At 42.0% G+C, this 17875-nt stretch overlaps 1 protein-coding gene across 5 annotated transcripts in view; it reads right to left on the reverse strand.

The window, feature by feature from the left end:
• EVC2 (EvC ciliary complex subunit 2) overlaps window positions 1-17875 on the reverse strand; it is a 174133-nt gene that overhangs the window by 148308 nt on the left and 7950 nt on the right. For all 5 annotated transcript variants that reach the window (XM_038399537.2, XM_038399536.2, XM_038399535.2 and 2 more), the window contains exons 3-5: window positions 11698-11864; window positions 11087-11152; window positions 1163-1349 (exon numbers count right to left, since the gene is read on the reverse strand). In XM_038399537.2, coding sequence (XP_038255465.1) covers window positions 1163-1349; window positions 11087-11152; window positions 11698-11864 — 420 coding nt within the window. The remainder of the gene's footprint in view (window positions 1-1162; window positions 1350-11086; window positions 11153-11697; window positions 11865-17875) is intronic.

The following is a 17875-nucleotide window of genomic DNA, read 5'->3' on the forward strand; positions in this document are numbered from 1 at the left end:
TAAGTAAGTTCTTTTCTCAGGAGGTAATTCTTTCTAAAGAATCTCTGGGTTGAAAGCCAGTAACTCACTGCCAGCAGTTCCAATACCCCATGATCTATGCCACCAACCAGGCCTCCATTATCAGAAATGGGCTGCAGTTATTAACTCCCTACCATGCTAAAGTCCCACATGGACTAATTTTACTTCCCAGGTTGTAAAGTATTCAGTTTTTAGCTATCATGCCATTGCTTATTTACTTTAAAAAAGTAATCATAATTTAACACCTCTGAAGATGTACTTCAAGAGGGTGCAGGGCCAATATCATGACCCAAGGAAGCAAGAAATTAATTTTGGCTTCCTTCCTTTCCCCTCACACAGGAAAATAAGGGATATAAGAACAGCTACTGGGAATCAGCAAGGGGAGATTTCCTGCAGGAGGGCAGGGCTCCACACCCAGTTTTTAGGTAGGGGATTGAAACCAAGCCTAGAGAGGGCTTGTATTTTGCTTTCATTTATGGGTATAAAGACTTGCTCTTATTTGTGGGTTGAACCCTATATATTTCAAAAGTCTCCCTTATCTATATTTCAGACAATGCTTTAGGTCCAAATTCTACAGTCATTTCCAAGCAGGCAAACACTTATGCCCAAGCAAACCCAATGGCAGGATCAGAGTCTTAGGTTATTGTAAGAGAGAATTTTTAAACATATAATTTCATTTTTTACTGAGTAAGTTATTTGGTTACCATCTGCATGACTCTCAGCTTGGATAAAGAAATTATCCAGATCAGATTTCTTTTGATATTGATCATCCAGGATTTTGTTTTTAAAAAAAATCTTTCTATTGGAATTAAAGTAATGCAGAAACGTTCTTTACTTGTGTCAGGTTTTGAAAGGGCTAAGTGTTACACAACGGAAGAGTCCAATTCTGCATCCACTGACATCAGAGAGAGCTCCAAGCTTGGAGACAAATTTGGCCTGACTCTCACCTCTGAGTTAAAAGAATATTACAATTGCAGCGTAGAAAACAAACCTTTCTGGAATTAAGATATATTAACTGTTAAAAGGTGCTTTTGTTTTAACCTAAATCACCAGAATAAACAATTAAATATCCTAATTTGAAATTTTCTTGTCACAAAAATTGTCTTCACATATTGAAAAGCAGAGGCACTGCATAATTAGTTACCTTTCAGGAATCCTCTCTTATATATCTGGAACCCATCTGTAGTCTTATTACCACTGGTTCCTTGAACATGGAGGCCAGTAATATTGTCCAGCAGAATGAGATCTGTGACATTGGATGCAGATGGTGTGTTGGTATTATTTATCAGAAGTCTTACATATGCGGTTTGGAGATCATGTTGAGTAGCCACCTAAAACCAGAAATACCAATAGTTTTGTTTTGGAGCAAAATGGTATTATTTAGCTGCAAATTACTAGACCCACTTAGTTCAGAGTGTGTGCGTGCATGTATGTGTTAAAGCTTTTTCTTTGAGGGCATTTTGAGTGACCTGCCGACAACATCACACTCCATTTGATTTCAAACTCCCAAAGAGATTTTAATCTCCTACCCGTCAAGGTGTTGCTTGGCAACAGTGCAATAGAAAAACCTGTAGGTTTAAATCCAGTATAACAGCTCATGCAGAGAAAGGACTGAGTGAAAACAAGAATCTGAAAATCCCAGAGAGATCTCATACAGGAGAATTGTAATGCAATGTTCTAATCAGGTTCTGGAAAATTCATAACACTCAGCTTTGGCAGCATGAAGAGAGGGCTCTTAATGCACTTCACACTTGATATCACTTCATTCTCTTGATGCAGTTTGATCTCCTATTTAGCCCCCTTCTGGGACACCCCGGTCTGCAAGGGTTATACTGCCCCTTATTCCTTCCATCTTAGGGGCTTTCTAACCCACCTTAGGACCTAGAGTTAAGGCTACGATTTAGTCACAGAGGTCATGGCAGTCGCGGATTCTTGGCCTTTACTGGACCTCCATGACTTCTTCTGCTTCAGCTGCCAGCAGCTAAAGCAAGGGCTCGAGGCAGGATCATATGCCCCTGCCCTGCTGCAACAGCTTGCAACTGCAAGCTGGATATCTGGAATCACGACCCTGAAGCCCCAAGCCCGCAGCTTCCACTGAGGGCTGCAGCCAGGGCCGTGCACCCCTACCCTGTGGCATCCCAGGACTGTGCACCCCCTGCAACTGTGGCCAGCTCCAGAGCTGTGGTTGCGCATCCCCCGCTGTGCTTCAGCACCACGGCTTCTGCCGGTGGCTGCAGCCGGGGTCGTGTGCCCCAACTCTGTGGCACAGCTGCAACGGGGGGCTGTGCACCCTGTCCCGCAGCATCCCAGGGCTGTGCGCCCCCCTAGCTGTGGCCAGCTTCAGAGCTGGGGATGCCCACCCCCGCTGTGCCACAGCCCCGCAGCAGCCAGGGGTCATGCTGCAGCTGAGGCCATGCGCCCCAGCCCTGTGGCTTCTGCCAGGGGTGGCAGTCGGGGTCACGCATCCCAGGCACCTGGCAGGAGCTGCAGCAGGGGCTGTGCACTCCTGCCCTGCGGCCTCCCCGGGCCATGCACCCCATCCTGGCTGCGGCCAGGGCTTGGGAGGGGCTAAAGCTGGGGCCACACACCCCTATCTCGCAGCTGCAGCCATCTCTGGAGCCGGGGGCTACACGGCACCCACACTGATGGGGGTCTTGGCCTATCAGTCCCCTGCCCACCCATTGAACTCCATTCCTCTCCCGTATTTAGCCCTGCCCTGGTTATTTTTAGTAAAGTCAGGGATACGTCATGAGCTCTGTGAATTTTTGTTTATTGCCTGTGACCTGTCCATGACTTTTACTAAAAATAACTGTGACAAACTTTTAGCCTTACCAATGGGTCCTGGGTTCTTGGCACTAACTGCCTCCACCTGGTGGCCAGGTGCATAAATTAATGGACAATAGCTATGACCTCTAAGGGTATGTCTATACTACCCGCTGGATCGGCAGGCAGAGATCAATCCAGCAATCTAGACGTCTAGTCTAGACGCGATAAATCGACCCCCGAGCGCTCTCCTATCGACTCCGGTACTCTACCAGGGCGAGAGGCACAGGCGGAGTCAATGGGGGAGCATCAGCAGTCAACTCACCGCAGTGAAGGCACTGCGGTAAGTAGATCTAAGTATGTTGACTTCAGCTATGTTATTCATGTAGCTGAAGGTGCATAACTTAGATCGATCCCCATCCCCCACCAGTGTAGACCAGGCCTAAGACATTACAATTTCTAAGAATAGATGACATTTTATTCTCCAAAGGGATAGAGTTAAATTGAAAGAAGTGAATGGACACATGTAACGAAATCAAGGATTCAAATGAGCAACCAATACCATAGCCCTAAGTAAATTAAGTAAAAATAACAAAAAAAAATGTGTTCGAGGTCTCCCCACAGACCCTAGGGGTTTAGTGGAGTTGGGACTCAATGAAAAATGCTGGTCTTCCTTGCTGGGAAGTAGACAGCTCTCCCATTAGGGTGGATTGGATCCCAGATTATCTCAAGCCCTGGCTGTTGATACAGGTGAGTGGAGTCTTTGGGTGCAGGCACAGTGGGAGTCTTTGGGCTCAGAGTCAGTCTCAATTCCTTGGGCTGAGAGTGACAATATGGAACCTCCCTGTTCTGCTGCAGGGCACAATTACTGGACTGCTTCTCCTCTGGCTGCTCCTCCTTGCAACCAGCTCTCTCCAACAAACACTGGCCTTACTGGGCTCAGCCCACCTATTGGGAAGTCCAAGCCATGTACTTGCTCTCTGGGGCCTATAGTTGGTCACCAGGACATGTCAGCTAGACTCTGGCCCCCGTAACTCTTCCTCATCCCAAACATGAGCCTTTCTATATTCAGCTCACATGTTGGGGCATTCCCAGCCGTATCCAGGGTGTTCAGATTCTGTAGTAGATGTAGGATGTATCTGTTATTATTTTCTTTCTGTGTATTGTACCTTTAAATTTCTAGGAGTCTAGGCTACAGCTCAAAGCAGCCATTTTGTGAGTAAGTTTAGAGCAGATTGCTACTGTGGAGACACACACTATTATGCTCTCTCCCTTACTCTGATTCTTCTTGTTTTTATAGATTATTACCGTTACTGTTATTTCTAGTCTAAATTTGTCTAGCTTTAACTTCCAGCCACTGGATCATGTTATACCCTTGTCTGAATAGCCAATTATCAAATTTCTGTTTTCCATGTAGGTACTAACCGACTGTGGTTAACCTTCTCTTTGTAAAGACAAACAGATTGAGCTCCTTGAGTCTTTCACTACAAAACATGTTTTCCAGTCCTTTAATTATTTTCATGACTATTCTCTGAACCCTCTCCAATTATTCAATAACCATCTTGAATTGTAGACCCAGAACTGGACACAGTGTTCCAGTAGCAGTCACACAAGAGGTACTATAACTGCTCAACTCTTACTCCATATACCCCTGTTTATACATCCAAGCCCTTTTGGCCACAGCCTCACACTGAAAGCTCATGTTTAGCTGATTATCCACCATGACCTGCAGTGTCACTGCTTTTCATTATCACTGCTTCTCAGGATGGAGTCTCCCAACCTGCAAGTGTGGTCTCCAGTTTATCCCACAGTTACATCGTTCAGCATTGGCTAAGAGGCGGCAGTCACACAATAACTAAAACCGGAGCTTCTTCTCTCACATATTTACACAGATTCAAACCTTCCACAACACTGTTCCATCTCTATTTAGCAGGCCTTGGCCTGGATCCACAAAGGGATTTAGCTATTATAATACCTAACTAATCTGCGTCTTGGAAATCACAAAACTCCACAACTCCTTTGTTAGGCATCTACGCTCTCTACTATCCAATGGATGGGGAGAGACAGGTGCCTGAGAATGGAATCCACAAAAGTCAGCATACACTAAGTGGGGGAACCACCTAAGATAGCCAATGGGAATTGCAAACAAGAGGGGTGTGGATTACAGAGTCATTCTCATCTCTCTCTCAATCTGGCCCAATGCATACTATTTCTATAAAAATTCAAACAGGAGAGACTGACCTCCCATCAGAATATCCCACAATCCAGTGGTTAGGGCCCTGACCAGAGAGATAAGAAGTCTGTTCCAATCTCTTCTTCTCATCAGGCAGAGAAGGGAACTGAACTGAGGTCTCCTACACCCTGGGTGAGTTCCCTAACCATTAGGCTAATGCTTACAAAGGAGGCTTCCTCCTGCTCCCTCGCCGTTTTGTGTGGAGGTAGGCATGCTCAGAGCACACCTACTGGATCAGGCCCTATACGTTTAATTCCACCCATGCTCTGCAAAAAATGTCTCCACTGTGAGGACAGGGGCACAAACAGGCTTCCATAGCCACCTTTCATGTGTGGCTCCTGTGTACACAGACGTGTGCTGTTTCTTTACACCTGTATCCGGGGGGGGGGGGGGGGGACTGGAGAAAATTCTAGGCAAATTCCCTAATGTGAAGTAAAAAGAGAAAGTAGTTTAACGGATAATCCTATTTTCCATACTCTAATAAAGTCCTTCATTCAGTGTTTGGCCCTAGCAACTCCTTACCACTTTCACAACAACAGCTCTTGCCTCTGATTGCAATTCTCCTTAGCTGGCCAAAGGGATGATGTCTTTGGATACATCTGCACATTTTTGAATGCTATAATAATAGTTAAATTGGAGTTCTGCCTTCCTCACTTCTGATTAGAAAGAGCCTGAAGATGAGTAGTTGGGAATAATAGGAGAGCTTAGATATTTCACTGACAAGCACTAGAGAAAACACTCAAACAGATAACAAAGAAGAGGGAAAACCCTTATACCTCACCTTCACTGAGGAGAACTTCTTACAGCTGCAGCTATCATAAGGAACAGATGCCCAGGGGCCACAATCTCCCTTAAACTGCTGGTCCTCACATGCACTTGCAACCTGCAGCTCTTGTTCCTACAGCAGACCCTGATGCTGTCGGCCTCAAGCAGAAGCAGCATCTCACAGAGACACTTGAGCAACTATAGCTTCCTGGGTTTTTTGTCCTCTGTTTCTAAAAGGAAATCAGCAAATGCTATCAGTCCCTGGACTAGCGCACAGAAGACTGGGGTGAAGAAGCAACAATGGGGGAAAGGTGGAAAGGAAAGGAAACAGTCAGGACAGAAGGGATGAGGGGGAGAGTAATCATGGAAGGGAGAATGATCAGGACCTTGCAGACAGAATCTTATGTTGGGGAAAGGGTGGAAGAACTTTAGGAATGATTCCCACATATCTGGTGTGCAAAACATGGGAATTCAGGTTACAGTAAGCGGTGTCATTCACCAAAAAAAACAAAAGGAAAAGAATCATTTATACCCTGCATCTTTTTATAAAGATTTACCAGGGCCCTGTATAAGATTATTGCAACTGTAAAGCACTAACATTGATGTTCTCATAATTTGGTGAATGACACAGTTTAAAGGGCACACTGATAAAATTGGGCCCCTTTTCCCCCCACCCCCAACATACAAATGGAGGAGCCAGGCCCATTACATGTGAGTCATCTGTACACCCTGGTTTCAGTGGCATTATCTACATGAGGAAGGGACTAAAGAATATGTCCCTGAATGAGTAAATGTATGTCATTTCCTTGCTGGTTTTGCAAAAGAAATGTCTCAGAAACATTCCTGAGATGGGGGAACAAAGTAGATCTTACTTTTCCATTTAAATTACTAGAGACTGCCATATGGTCAGACAGGTGTTAGGAGGAAAATGTCTGTTCAGATGTATTAGGATTCAAAGAAGAGGGCAAGATATGCAAGTTGAAATAAAATATGAATTTGATCCAAAGGTGGAAGACAATTCACATATAACCACTTTTTTTTTAATTTACAACTGGCAGCATTGAAAGATTATTTCCCGATAATCCTACCATCTGGAGCAAACTAGCTTTGATCTTGCGCAGCAAGACTTGGCCCTTTTTAACAAGACTGCCTAGGTTGTACTATGAGTAGCAGAAAGAATCAAATATGCAAGTGTTTCAAAACTCTCTCTCTCCAATATCTTCTTATAATAAAGGAGTAGTGAATCTGCTCTATAAAGCTTTCTGAAGTGGAAGGTTTTGTCTCATCACTTCATGTAACTGAAATTATCAACATTCAGTCTTGCTAATTATGATCTATGGCCATTTTGATAATAACACTACAGTTAATTAGGCTCTGCAATGTAATGCATATGTATTCTCCATTTCCTATTTTCCACTCTGTGCATATGATCTCATCCAGTTCATCAGGTCAATATTTTCAAACCAGCTGCTAAATTCCCAAGGCTTCTACGCTGGGTCATTTGAAAGGCTGAATCCAAGCTTGACTTAAAGCACGACACGCTATCTTTCTCCATGCAATGGACAGGCAGAGTGAATTGGCTGTAATTACAAATATTCAAACCTGATCTGACCAGTGTAAAAACGAAAAAGCAAATTAGGTGGATTCGTTAATCCATTCCACCTAAACACATTAAAAATTTCTTCAAATAAGATGGACTCTTCCTGCCATATGGACTTGGCAGTAGTCAAACGAAACCTACTTTAGGTGGATAGCTACTTTTTAGGGTTGTATAAAATACTTGGTCAATTCTACACCAACTAGCCCAGGGTTTAAAGGAGTCTTAATGGTTATACCAGACATTACAGAGCAAGGTAGATAAAAATCAGGAACAGAAACTGAAGGCTGTGTTTTCTCCCTTTGTACCTAGTCATCAATTGCTCCTGGGTGCTTCCTGCTTCGCTGGGAGACCCCATTTGGCCTCAATGGGATGCTCTTGCTTCAATCAATATCTACAGGGGAGAGCTCTTATCTTGCTCTTGAAAGAAGGTCTTTATAAATCCCTTGATACCCAGCCTCTTGCCTACTATTTACAGTTCAATGTTACATATTCACATTTATACAATATATTTATTCACGTTATTTGGTCATCTTATTCACTTGGGCCCTGAGCCAAAGTCACTGAAATCAGAATTTGAATCAGGTTTTTGCACATTAAGAAAAGTGCTTTTGTTTTAAAGGGCACTATCTTCTTAAAAAACAAGGTTGGGACTCACCCAAGTGCTCAGCATTGGTCTGATTCTGGTCTCATTGACATCAGTAGAGATGGGCAATAGCTGAATGTAATTGAAAATATTGCCCCAAGCAGTTAAACACATTTTTGTAAACCTACTCATGTTACAAGTAAAACTGAAAGAAAAAATAGCTATTTTTCCAGTTTGTTTATTTTGGACTAAATTTTTAAAAATCTGGCCTAAAATAAACGAACTGGAAAAATAGCCATTTTTCAAACCCAGCTAAGCAGTTTAAATGCCTCAATGGGAGTTAGGCATCTAAACTGCTGGTGCACTTCTAAAAATCCCACTAGGGGCCTATCTGCATCTTTAGGTACCTAAATATCTTTGAAAATCTGGCCCTTTGTGCATCTAACAGCAGTCTTTGTGTATAGTTATTTTCACTGTTATCTCTCTCAGTTTCCCTCCATTTGTGTGAGTTTTTCAAACAGCAGAAGGAGAGAAAAAATAGTTTTTTTAAATTGGAAAATGAGATTGTAAAGACCCAAATATTGCCAGATGTCTCTTTCACTCTATGTTTACACTAGATTTCCTCCACAGTATTGCTGTGGCTTATCACCTTATATACACATCTAATGGTGTTATCTATTTTTGTGGTTAATTTATGTATAATTAAATGTGGTGAACAGATTTAAATTGTAGGCATAGGTAGAGCAATAAGTAGGATAGTATTGTAGAGGTGTAAGATTGACAAGCATTTATGAGTGCGCATTAGGTTTATAAGCAAAGTCGGGCTGTAATGCAAGGCCAGCAGGCTGAGGCCTGTAAGATTTTAATCTTAGACACATTAGGCCTTAAAAGATAGGCATGAGCAGGTAACCAAGGAGGTACCAGTGAAGTTACAAGGTTACTGTAAAATATATGCTAAGAGGTGAATTTTGGAAAATATGCCACTACGTACCCATCAATTCTGCAAGATGCTCGATTGTAACATCATGGGGAATTCTGCAGTGATGGCAGGTTACCATGGGAACTTATTGATGTAAATGCTAATTAAAATAAGGGGAACTAAGAGGATAGCCTATGAAAAGCGAGGCACCCCAAATTTTATGGAGTGTGGAACTCCAGATAAGGGAAAAGGGATTGGAACCCTCATGCATATAGAATCATAGAATCATAGAATATCAGGGTTGGAAGGGACCCCAGAAGGTCATCTAGTCCAACCCCCTGCTCAAAGCAGGACCAAGTCCCAGTTAAATCATCCTAGCCAGGGCTTTGTCAAGCCTGACCTTAAAAACCTCTAAGGAAGGAGATTCTACCACCTCCCTAGGTAACGCATTCCAGTGTTTCACCACCCTCTTAGTGAAAAAGTTTTTCCTAATATCCAATCTAAACCTCCCCCATTGCAACTTGAGACCATTACTCCTCGTTCTGTCATCTGCTACCATTGAGAACAGTCTAGAGCCATCCTCTTTGAAACCCCCTTTCAGGTAGTTGAAAGCAGCTATCAAATCCCCCCTCATTCTTCTCTTCTGCAGACTAAACAATCCCAGCTCCCTCAGCCTCTCCTCATAAGTCATGTGCTCTAGACCCCTAATCATTTTTGTTGCCCTTCGCTGTACTCTTTCCAATTTATCCACATCCTTCTTGTAGTGTGGGGCCCAAAACTGGACACAGTACTCCAGATGAGGCCTCACCAGTGTCGAATAGAGGGGAACGATCACGTCCCTCGATCTGCTCGCTGGCATGAGTGTAACACAGAATAAAAAGGGCTCCTCAGCACGAATAGGGAGGAAGAATCCATCAGGAGACCCTCTACAGAAGGGTCTTTTTCTTTCTGAGGCCCCCCCTTCCCACTTGCTATAAAAATTCCATGGCCCTCCTGTGCCACAACAACTATTTCTCAGTAGATTAAAAGCCAGGTTTACAGTACGGGGTAGAAAGGAGAGCAATTGCCCAGGGCCCCATGGCACTGTGGTGCAGGGAGGGATATGCGAAGCTAATTTGCTCAGGCTTCTGCTTCAGTCCTGGGCCCCAGTGAGTTTAACACTGACCCTGCTCTCTGGTTTATTTTGGCAGACCCCTTGAAACCTGTTCACAACCCCCAGGGGGGGTCCCCTGGTTGAGAACTACTGCTTTACAGGTAACTATCTTGATGGTACCCTTGGGGATGCAAGATCAGGTTGAACCTCTCTAGTCCAGCACCCTCGGGACCTGACCGGTGCCAAACCAGAGAATTTGCTGTACCACAGGAGGTCAATATTGTGGCGAGTGGGTCTCTTTTTATTTTTATCTCAGTGAGGCGAATAAATGGAACACTGCTTGCAACACCGCCTAGCCAAGGCTTATTGGCTGTCTTCATAACAAAGTGTTAGTGTTGTTACAAAATTTTATTGTATGGCACAAGGAAATAAATAGATAAAGCATAAAAAACATAAAATAAAATCATGCCAAAACACAGATGTTGCTGGACCTGAGAGTGCTGGACTAGAGAGGTTCAACCTGTATGAAAACACTGATGTTGGATATTTTATGATATTTTGCCATCTTCACTTATGTATCTATAGCTGTGGCATTGAATATATGTGTAGTAAGGTTTTTAATAAAGGGAAGATTGATCATTTGCAGATGCTGTAGTGGTTACTGCTATCATTCCTCATGGGCTCCTAGAGTCTCCAGAACTAATGATATTTCTAATAGTGGTTCTCACCCTGCTAATTCTGATACCGGGATCTTTAGGGAGCATGAACCCATGAAATAAGTTACTATATTTAAGATACCATTGGCAAAATCAACTCATCAATAATAGAAAGACTAAACTGCTCAGTAATATTCTGTACTCTGTACAAAGTTAGTAAATGCTGCTGACTATTGTTTCAAAGCTCATTCCTCACAGATAATGTTGAAGTATTAGATTACATTTACTGTATAACAACTTACTCTCTTTATTATACAATGTAAAAGTATTTGTTTGTGTGTATTGGCTTTGGGTTATATTAGGGTTCTTATTTATATAACTGGACAAAAAATATTCACAGAAGATTTGGATCTTAATACTTCCTCAAATAAGAGAAAGCAGTATCTCAAAACTTACCACTGCACATTTCTGAAGAGTTATCCCATACCCAGAAGACACTGAAATTCTTGGCACATCTTCCAGCTGGGGAGGGAAAAAACAAAAATCTATGTTGTATATGGACCAATCTCAATATAAAACTACAAACACAAGTTGTGTAATGTAATGGAGAAAGAGAAAAAAGTTAAACCAATTCACAACCTTGGCATTTAAGAGCTCTGCCATCCCATCAATGAATCTTCTTTTATCTGTCTATACAAATTTGTTTAAACTATCTACTCCCACATATACTTATTAGCCTAAGTGACATATGTTCATTATTCTGTGACCAGACTTCCATGACAAAATGCATAAAGAAACAAATTCATCAAATGGTACAAATTCATTTTATTACTTAGAGAGTTAGAATGTATATGATATACACCTGACTGTACCTGTCACCTCAGGTTATAAGAAACTCATGCGTTTAGAAGATGTTACTGCTGAAGGTACCAAAGGTGAACATAATCATATGAGACACAATTAGAAACTGTATACTAATTAAGCAGTAAATTCCCAGTGATAGACTACTGCTGATCTTACTTCTCTACAACCCTTTCAGATATAAACATCAGCCACCTCTTACTGACCAGCTGCTGGCTAATGGTAGACTCTCGTTTGAACAAAATCTTCTTTGTCCATGAGGGGATCAAGGCAAACAGTGAATGGATCCCGTAAATATCTGGTGCTGCAGAAGTCAAAAGCAGATCATAGTCTTCATTTGTTCCCTTTAATTCTGTTCCCAGTAATTCTACAGCTGAAAGTGAAAGTAATACACTATGTTAGAACTAAAGCATCTGTCTCACGAACTCTAGATCCCATATGGCAAAAACTTGCCACTGTGCCTAGCAGTAGCAAAGAGGATCCAACCATTTTAAGAAGAGGTTAGATAAATACCTGTTAGGGATGTTCTAAGTTTACTTGCCCCTGCCTCAGCACAGGGGATGGACTAGATGACCTCATGAGGTCCCTTCTAGCCCTTCATTTCTGTGATTGAGGCCTGTCATAAATATAAAGGGAAGGGTAAACACCTTTAAAACCCTCCTGGCCAGAGGAAAAACCCTTTCACCTGCAAGGGGTTAACAAGCTAGGATAACCTCGCTGGCACCTGACCAAAATGACCAATGAGGAGACAAGATACTTTCAAAAGCTGGAGTGGGGGAGAAACAAAGGCTCTCTGTCTGTGTGATGCTTTTGCTGGGGACAGAACAGGAATGGAGTCTTAGAACTTATGAAGTAATCTAACTAGATATGCATTAGATTCTGATTTCTTTAAATGGCTGAGAAAATAAGCTGTGCTGAAGGGGATGTAGATTCCTGTTTTTGTGTCTTTTTACAAAAACTTAAGGTTTTGCCTAGAGGGATTCTCTATGTTTTGAATCTGATTACTCTGTAAGGTATTCACCATCCTGATTTTACAGAGGTGATTCTTTTTACTTTTTCTTCTATTAAAATTGTTTTTTTAAGAATCTGAATGCTTTTTCATTGTTCTTAAGATCCAAGGGTTTGGGTCTGTGTTCACCTATGCAAATTGGTGAGGATTTTTTTAATCAAACCTTCTCCAGGAAAGGGGGTGTAAGGTTTGGGAGGATTTTGGGGGGAAAGACGTTTCCAAACTGGCTCTTTTCCAGTTATATACCTATTAGACGTTTGTTGGTGGCAGCGATAAAGTACAAGGACAAAAGGTAAAACAGTTTGTACCTTGGGGAAGTTTTAACCTAAGCTGGTAAAAGTAAGCTTAGGAGGTTTTCATGCAGGTCCCCACATCTGTACCCTAGAGTTCAGAGTGGGGAAGGAACCTTGACAGGACCCTATTTTGCTAGGCAAATGCAGTATGAGACAATCCCTTCCTGAAGGAACATGACAAGGCAGGCACAGGGCAAGAAGAAAACCCAGGAACAGAGAGATGAAGTGACTTGCCCAAGATCAGGCAGCAGGTCAGTAGCAGACACAAGAACAGAACTAGGTTTCCTGATTTCCAGTCTAGTGCCATAACTGCTGGACCTTACTCCCTCTCACACCAAAGGAAACAACCTTAATTAGCAGGTTCTGTTCTCAGTGGGAAGTGTGTGCAACACTGGAACCAGTATCACGTTCTAAAATAATAAAACTATACAATTCATAATAAACTTCAGACAAAATTCTGCCCTCAGATATGTGCACACAATTCTTACTGGGAGCCCAGAGAAAAGGTTTCGTATGTGTACTGTATCTCCAAATGCAGAATTTTGTCATTCAGATTTAAAGCAAATTATATCTCAATTAACGGGTTTCAGGCTTAAACCAACTATTAATAATTTCAGCCCACAGTAAGATTTCAGAAAAGCATGAATAATTGAAGAGTTTTATAAACATGAGCTACCTAAATATAAAAAGCCTTGTGCTTCAAAGACAGTCTGCTAGTAAACTATTAAACATTCAGACTGTATTAAAATATTTCTAATTGGTGCTTTGTTCTCAAATGAGTTTCCGTTAAATTGTAACAGAATCAAATCAAGGGCCCCAATTCTAAAAAACAGTAATGCCAATATTATCTTAGAACATGCTGAAAAAAGATTTGCCTATGACGAATATCTCTGAAAATATAAACCAAAATAATTTAATAGCGTTAGTCTATTCAACACAAGTTCTTATATCACACTCACCACTGTACTATCTAAACATCTTCCAGATATGGATAAGGTCCAGTATTACTACGAATGTACACTCATGCTAAAACTTAGTTTAATCAAACTGGAGTTGATCAATAAATTGGAAGACAATTTAAATTAAAAATTTCTAAATTATTTCTGTTTGCGGGGTTTGCAATGGATATGTCCCATCTTTTGTGAAATGTTCTCACTACTTTTTACTGAATTTTTTTTAAATCAAACTCACGTTTGAAATCTTTCATTTAAACAAAAAACATGTTTGCTTACTGAAAACCCATGGTTTCAGTAAAATTTTTGATAATTTTGAAAACAATTTCCATATGAATTTCAATTAAAATAGTGCAGTAAAAATATTCTGGAAAATTTTGTGAGAAGGAGAAGGTTTTCATATTGTCCACTACTTTTTATTAAAAGTTTCATTTCAATAATGCGGTTTTTTCAACAAGAAAATAAATGTGTGTAAAAAATTTCAACCAAAGAAATGTGAAACAAACAGCATATTTTCTGCATATTATAAAGGATATTTTTCTGTTGTATTTTGTTGGGATTAGTTATGCTGAATTATGGCCCAATCGCATGTAGTACTTTTTGTAAGGTTCTGTTTGCACCTCACACCTCCTCACACCTTTCAGGACTAAGCCCTTAGAAGTGAATTTGGTGACTTAAATCAAAGCCCTGGTGAGCAGGATTTAACTAAACAATTATGATTACCATAATAAATGAGATGCCAATATAGACTCCAACCCTGAGATGAGAGCACACAGATGGACTTCTATACCCATGAAGCAACCTGTTGACTTCATATGCAGAAGTCAAAACTTATTATCAGTTGCAAAAGTTGGAACCCTATTGTGCTCATGAAGCACTTTATATTGAACTGCAAAATAAAAATATTGGAAAACTAAAACAATAAAGTCATTGCAACAGGTGAAAGGTGACACTGAATATTTTGCCATCAAGATTACAGTTAGATTCACTAAATCCCATATATTCATATTATGCACAATATCATATTACCTAGGTGTCAGATACATGAATTATTAAGAAAAATCTTTGCTGTCCAATTACAGACCATATTCTCTGCCCCCTTTCCTATGAGTTCAGGGGATAGATATGTAAGAGAAGAATCTGTTAGCCATTAGTAGTCTCTTCCATTTGGGTAATCTATGTGCAAAGAAATGGATCTTGCATTTGCAATAATCTCAATTACTGGTCATCATTAGGGACCGAATCTTGGAACTCCAGTGTTAAGAGGATTTACTTCTGTAGCTGTCATGTGTAGTAGACTTTATCCTCTAAGGACCAGCCATTATAGGGGGTATGAATGACACACATGAAGTAAAATGGGTCACACATTCTTTTTAAGAGAAAGCTGAAATGGAGGCAGCTATTAGTCACAAAAACAAATGCAGTAATCTGGAATTTAAGAGGTTCAGCTATAGTCTGGCAGGCAGTGGGTGCAGAACCCTGGAAGTCCACTCTTTGACAATCATAAACTTCTGCACCACATCCGAACTCATACAAACCATACTGGTGTTGTCAGTGTCAGAATTACAACAGATTGTAAGATCCTCAGGGCATGGGCCAGGTGTTAGATGTAAAGGGCCAAGCTCAGTGCTGATGCTCAGTTACCAATAGAAAAAAAATGTGCATTTTTAACAAAAAATACAGTAATTCTAATGGTTAGCCCTTCCCCCAAAGCTGCAAATTTGGAATCTGTTTTTCCTAATGAGTCCTAACATCAACAAATCTTTCAGTTACCTGGTCTTATTTTTGTTTTTCAAAAATGCATTTGTTTACTATATTTGTTTCCCCCCCCCCTTGGAGTTATTCTGTGTCCTCAAAAGCAGCCCTCACAAGAGCCAATTTAAAGTCCCTTCAATTACACACACCAATGAACAGACAAAGGTAGTAACTTACTGCACTTCAATTTCCAGTGTTGCCATTAGCTTTTCTGGTTTCAAAGTCAGATTAAACCAGAGGGTAGGAGGTAGGAAAAAAAGAGGGTGCTTTTCAGCAAAAGCTTATGTTACTACTGCTATGCCCGCCCTCTACACCAAACCTGTAGAACCAAGTCCTGAATCCATGCAAGTCAACTTGGGTCACCCGGGTCATGCCTGACCCTGGAGGAGAAGGAATGTTCACAGTAACTGAACCTGTTTTCACTGTGGGGAGCCAGGACACACCCTTTCCTCTTGTCTATCTTGAAAGAGCTCGGGGAAGTAGACCAGCCCAGGTCCAGTAGTGGGGGTACAACCTGGGCATCACCAGACTTCCATGCTCTGTAGAACCCAATTCAGGAACCGTGGGCTCTCTCCACATTTCCAATTGCCACTGCAGTTGCAGGTCTTGGAGCAAGCGCAGGAGACTCCCCTGCAACTAGCGATGACAGACTCCAGGGCTGCTGCTGACTTTATACGTGTCAAGACAGCCCAAACCTGTCAGATCCCTCTCCTGCCAAAATCCACACCGGACCTGGTGGACGTAATTGATGGGTTATCCCTATCATCAGGACTGGTGACCTAAGAGACAGTCCCCTTAGAGGTTGAAATGGAAGGGCATCAAGAAATAGTATGTTCTGATGTGATCTGCTCTCCATTCTTTCCAATAATTCTTGGCATTCCTTGATTGGAGCTGCATTCTCCATGGATCTCCTGGTGGCGGAGGAGCATTAGAGTCTCTTCCGAATATTGCCAGATAGCTTGCCTCCAACAAATCAACCAACCCCAGTGGTCGCATCCAGGGTCCCAGGATTGGATAAGACCCTAACAAGCAAGACCCTGGACTGTGCGGGGTAACCAGAAGAGAGCAGCCCCAGACCAGAAGCTCAGCCTCCTCGACAAGTACTGAGACTACCTGGATGTGTTTGAAAACAAAAATGCAGATTCATTATCCCCACACAGGGACTACACCTGTCCAATAGACCTATAACCCAGGACAAGGTGCCCTGTGGATGGATAGACACTATGTCTAAACCAGAGCTGGATGCATGACACGTGTATAGCAGCACAATCTCACAATGGACTTCATTCAGAGATCCACTTCCGTAGGAGGGGCACTAGTCCTCTTTGTTTGAAAAAAGGATGGGCCACTATGCCTCTGCATAGATCTTCATGCATTGACTCAGGTGACTATTCAAATCGGTACCCCCCACACCGCATCCTGGAATTGCCTGACTGCCAGCACCTTTTCAAAGACAACTTTTCAGACCTGATATGGGCACTCTGAATATTTAGTAATGCTGTTTGGTTTAACCAATGCCCTCACAACATTTCAACATTTCATAAACAATGTTCAGGGACATCCTGGATCACTACATAATCACCTACCTTGATGATATATTGGTGTTTTCTGAGAAGCCCTGAGCAGTACTGCCATAATGTCAGTCTGTCCTGGAGAGACTATGAAAGCTTAGTTTCTACGCCAAACTAGAGAAGTGCACCTTCAACCAGACCACCACTGAATATTTAGGTTACATGGGGCATTCAGATAGATATGCAGTAGGTGGAAGTCATCCATAACTGGACAGCACCCCAGACCCATTGAGAACTTCAGTGCCTCCTAGGCTTTGCAAATTTGAATAGGCGATTCATCGCCAAGGACTGTGAACAAAGAGCCCCCTGACTTGCCTCCTTCATAAAGCCATTTGATTCACTTGACTGCCTGAAGCCCAGCTTGCTTTCAACCAGCTCAGGACTGCCTTCACCACTGCCCCGATTCTGGCACACCCTGACCCAACTCACCCATTTATAGTGAAAGCAGATGCATCCAATGTGGCCCTCAGGGTGGACTCTCTCAGTGACTCAGACCCCAGTCAGTTCTTCAGACCTGTGCATTCTACTCTCAAAAAAATCATCCCCGCAGAGATGACCTATGAAATATGGGCAAGAAGCTGCTCCCAATCAAAACTGCATTAGAAGAATAGCAACATCACCTTGAGGGAGCTCAGCATGCAGTACAGGTATTTACTGCCCATAAGTACCTCCATTACCTCTACAAGACCTGAGCTTTGAACCCCAGAGGCAACTAAGGTGAGACCTGTTCTTCTTTTGATTCAAGTTTACAATTACCGGCTACTCGGGAAATTGAAATGGGAAAACTGACACTATCTGTCTGA

The sequence above is a fragment of the Dermochelys coriacea genome, chromosome 4, assembly GCF_009764565.3.
Source record: "Dermochelys coriacea isolate rDerCor1 chromosome 4, rDerCor1.pri.v4, whole genome shotgun sequence".
NCBI classification, from domain to species: domain Eukaryota; kingdom Metazoa; phylum Chordata; order Testudines; family Dermochelyidae; genus Dermochelys; species Dermochelys coriacea.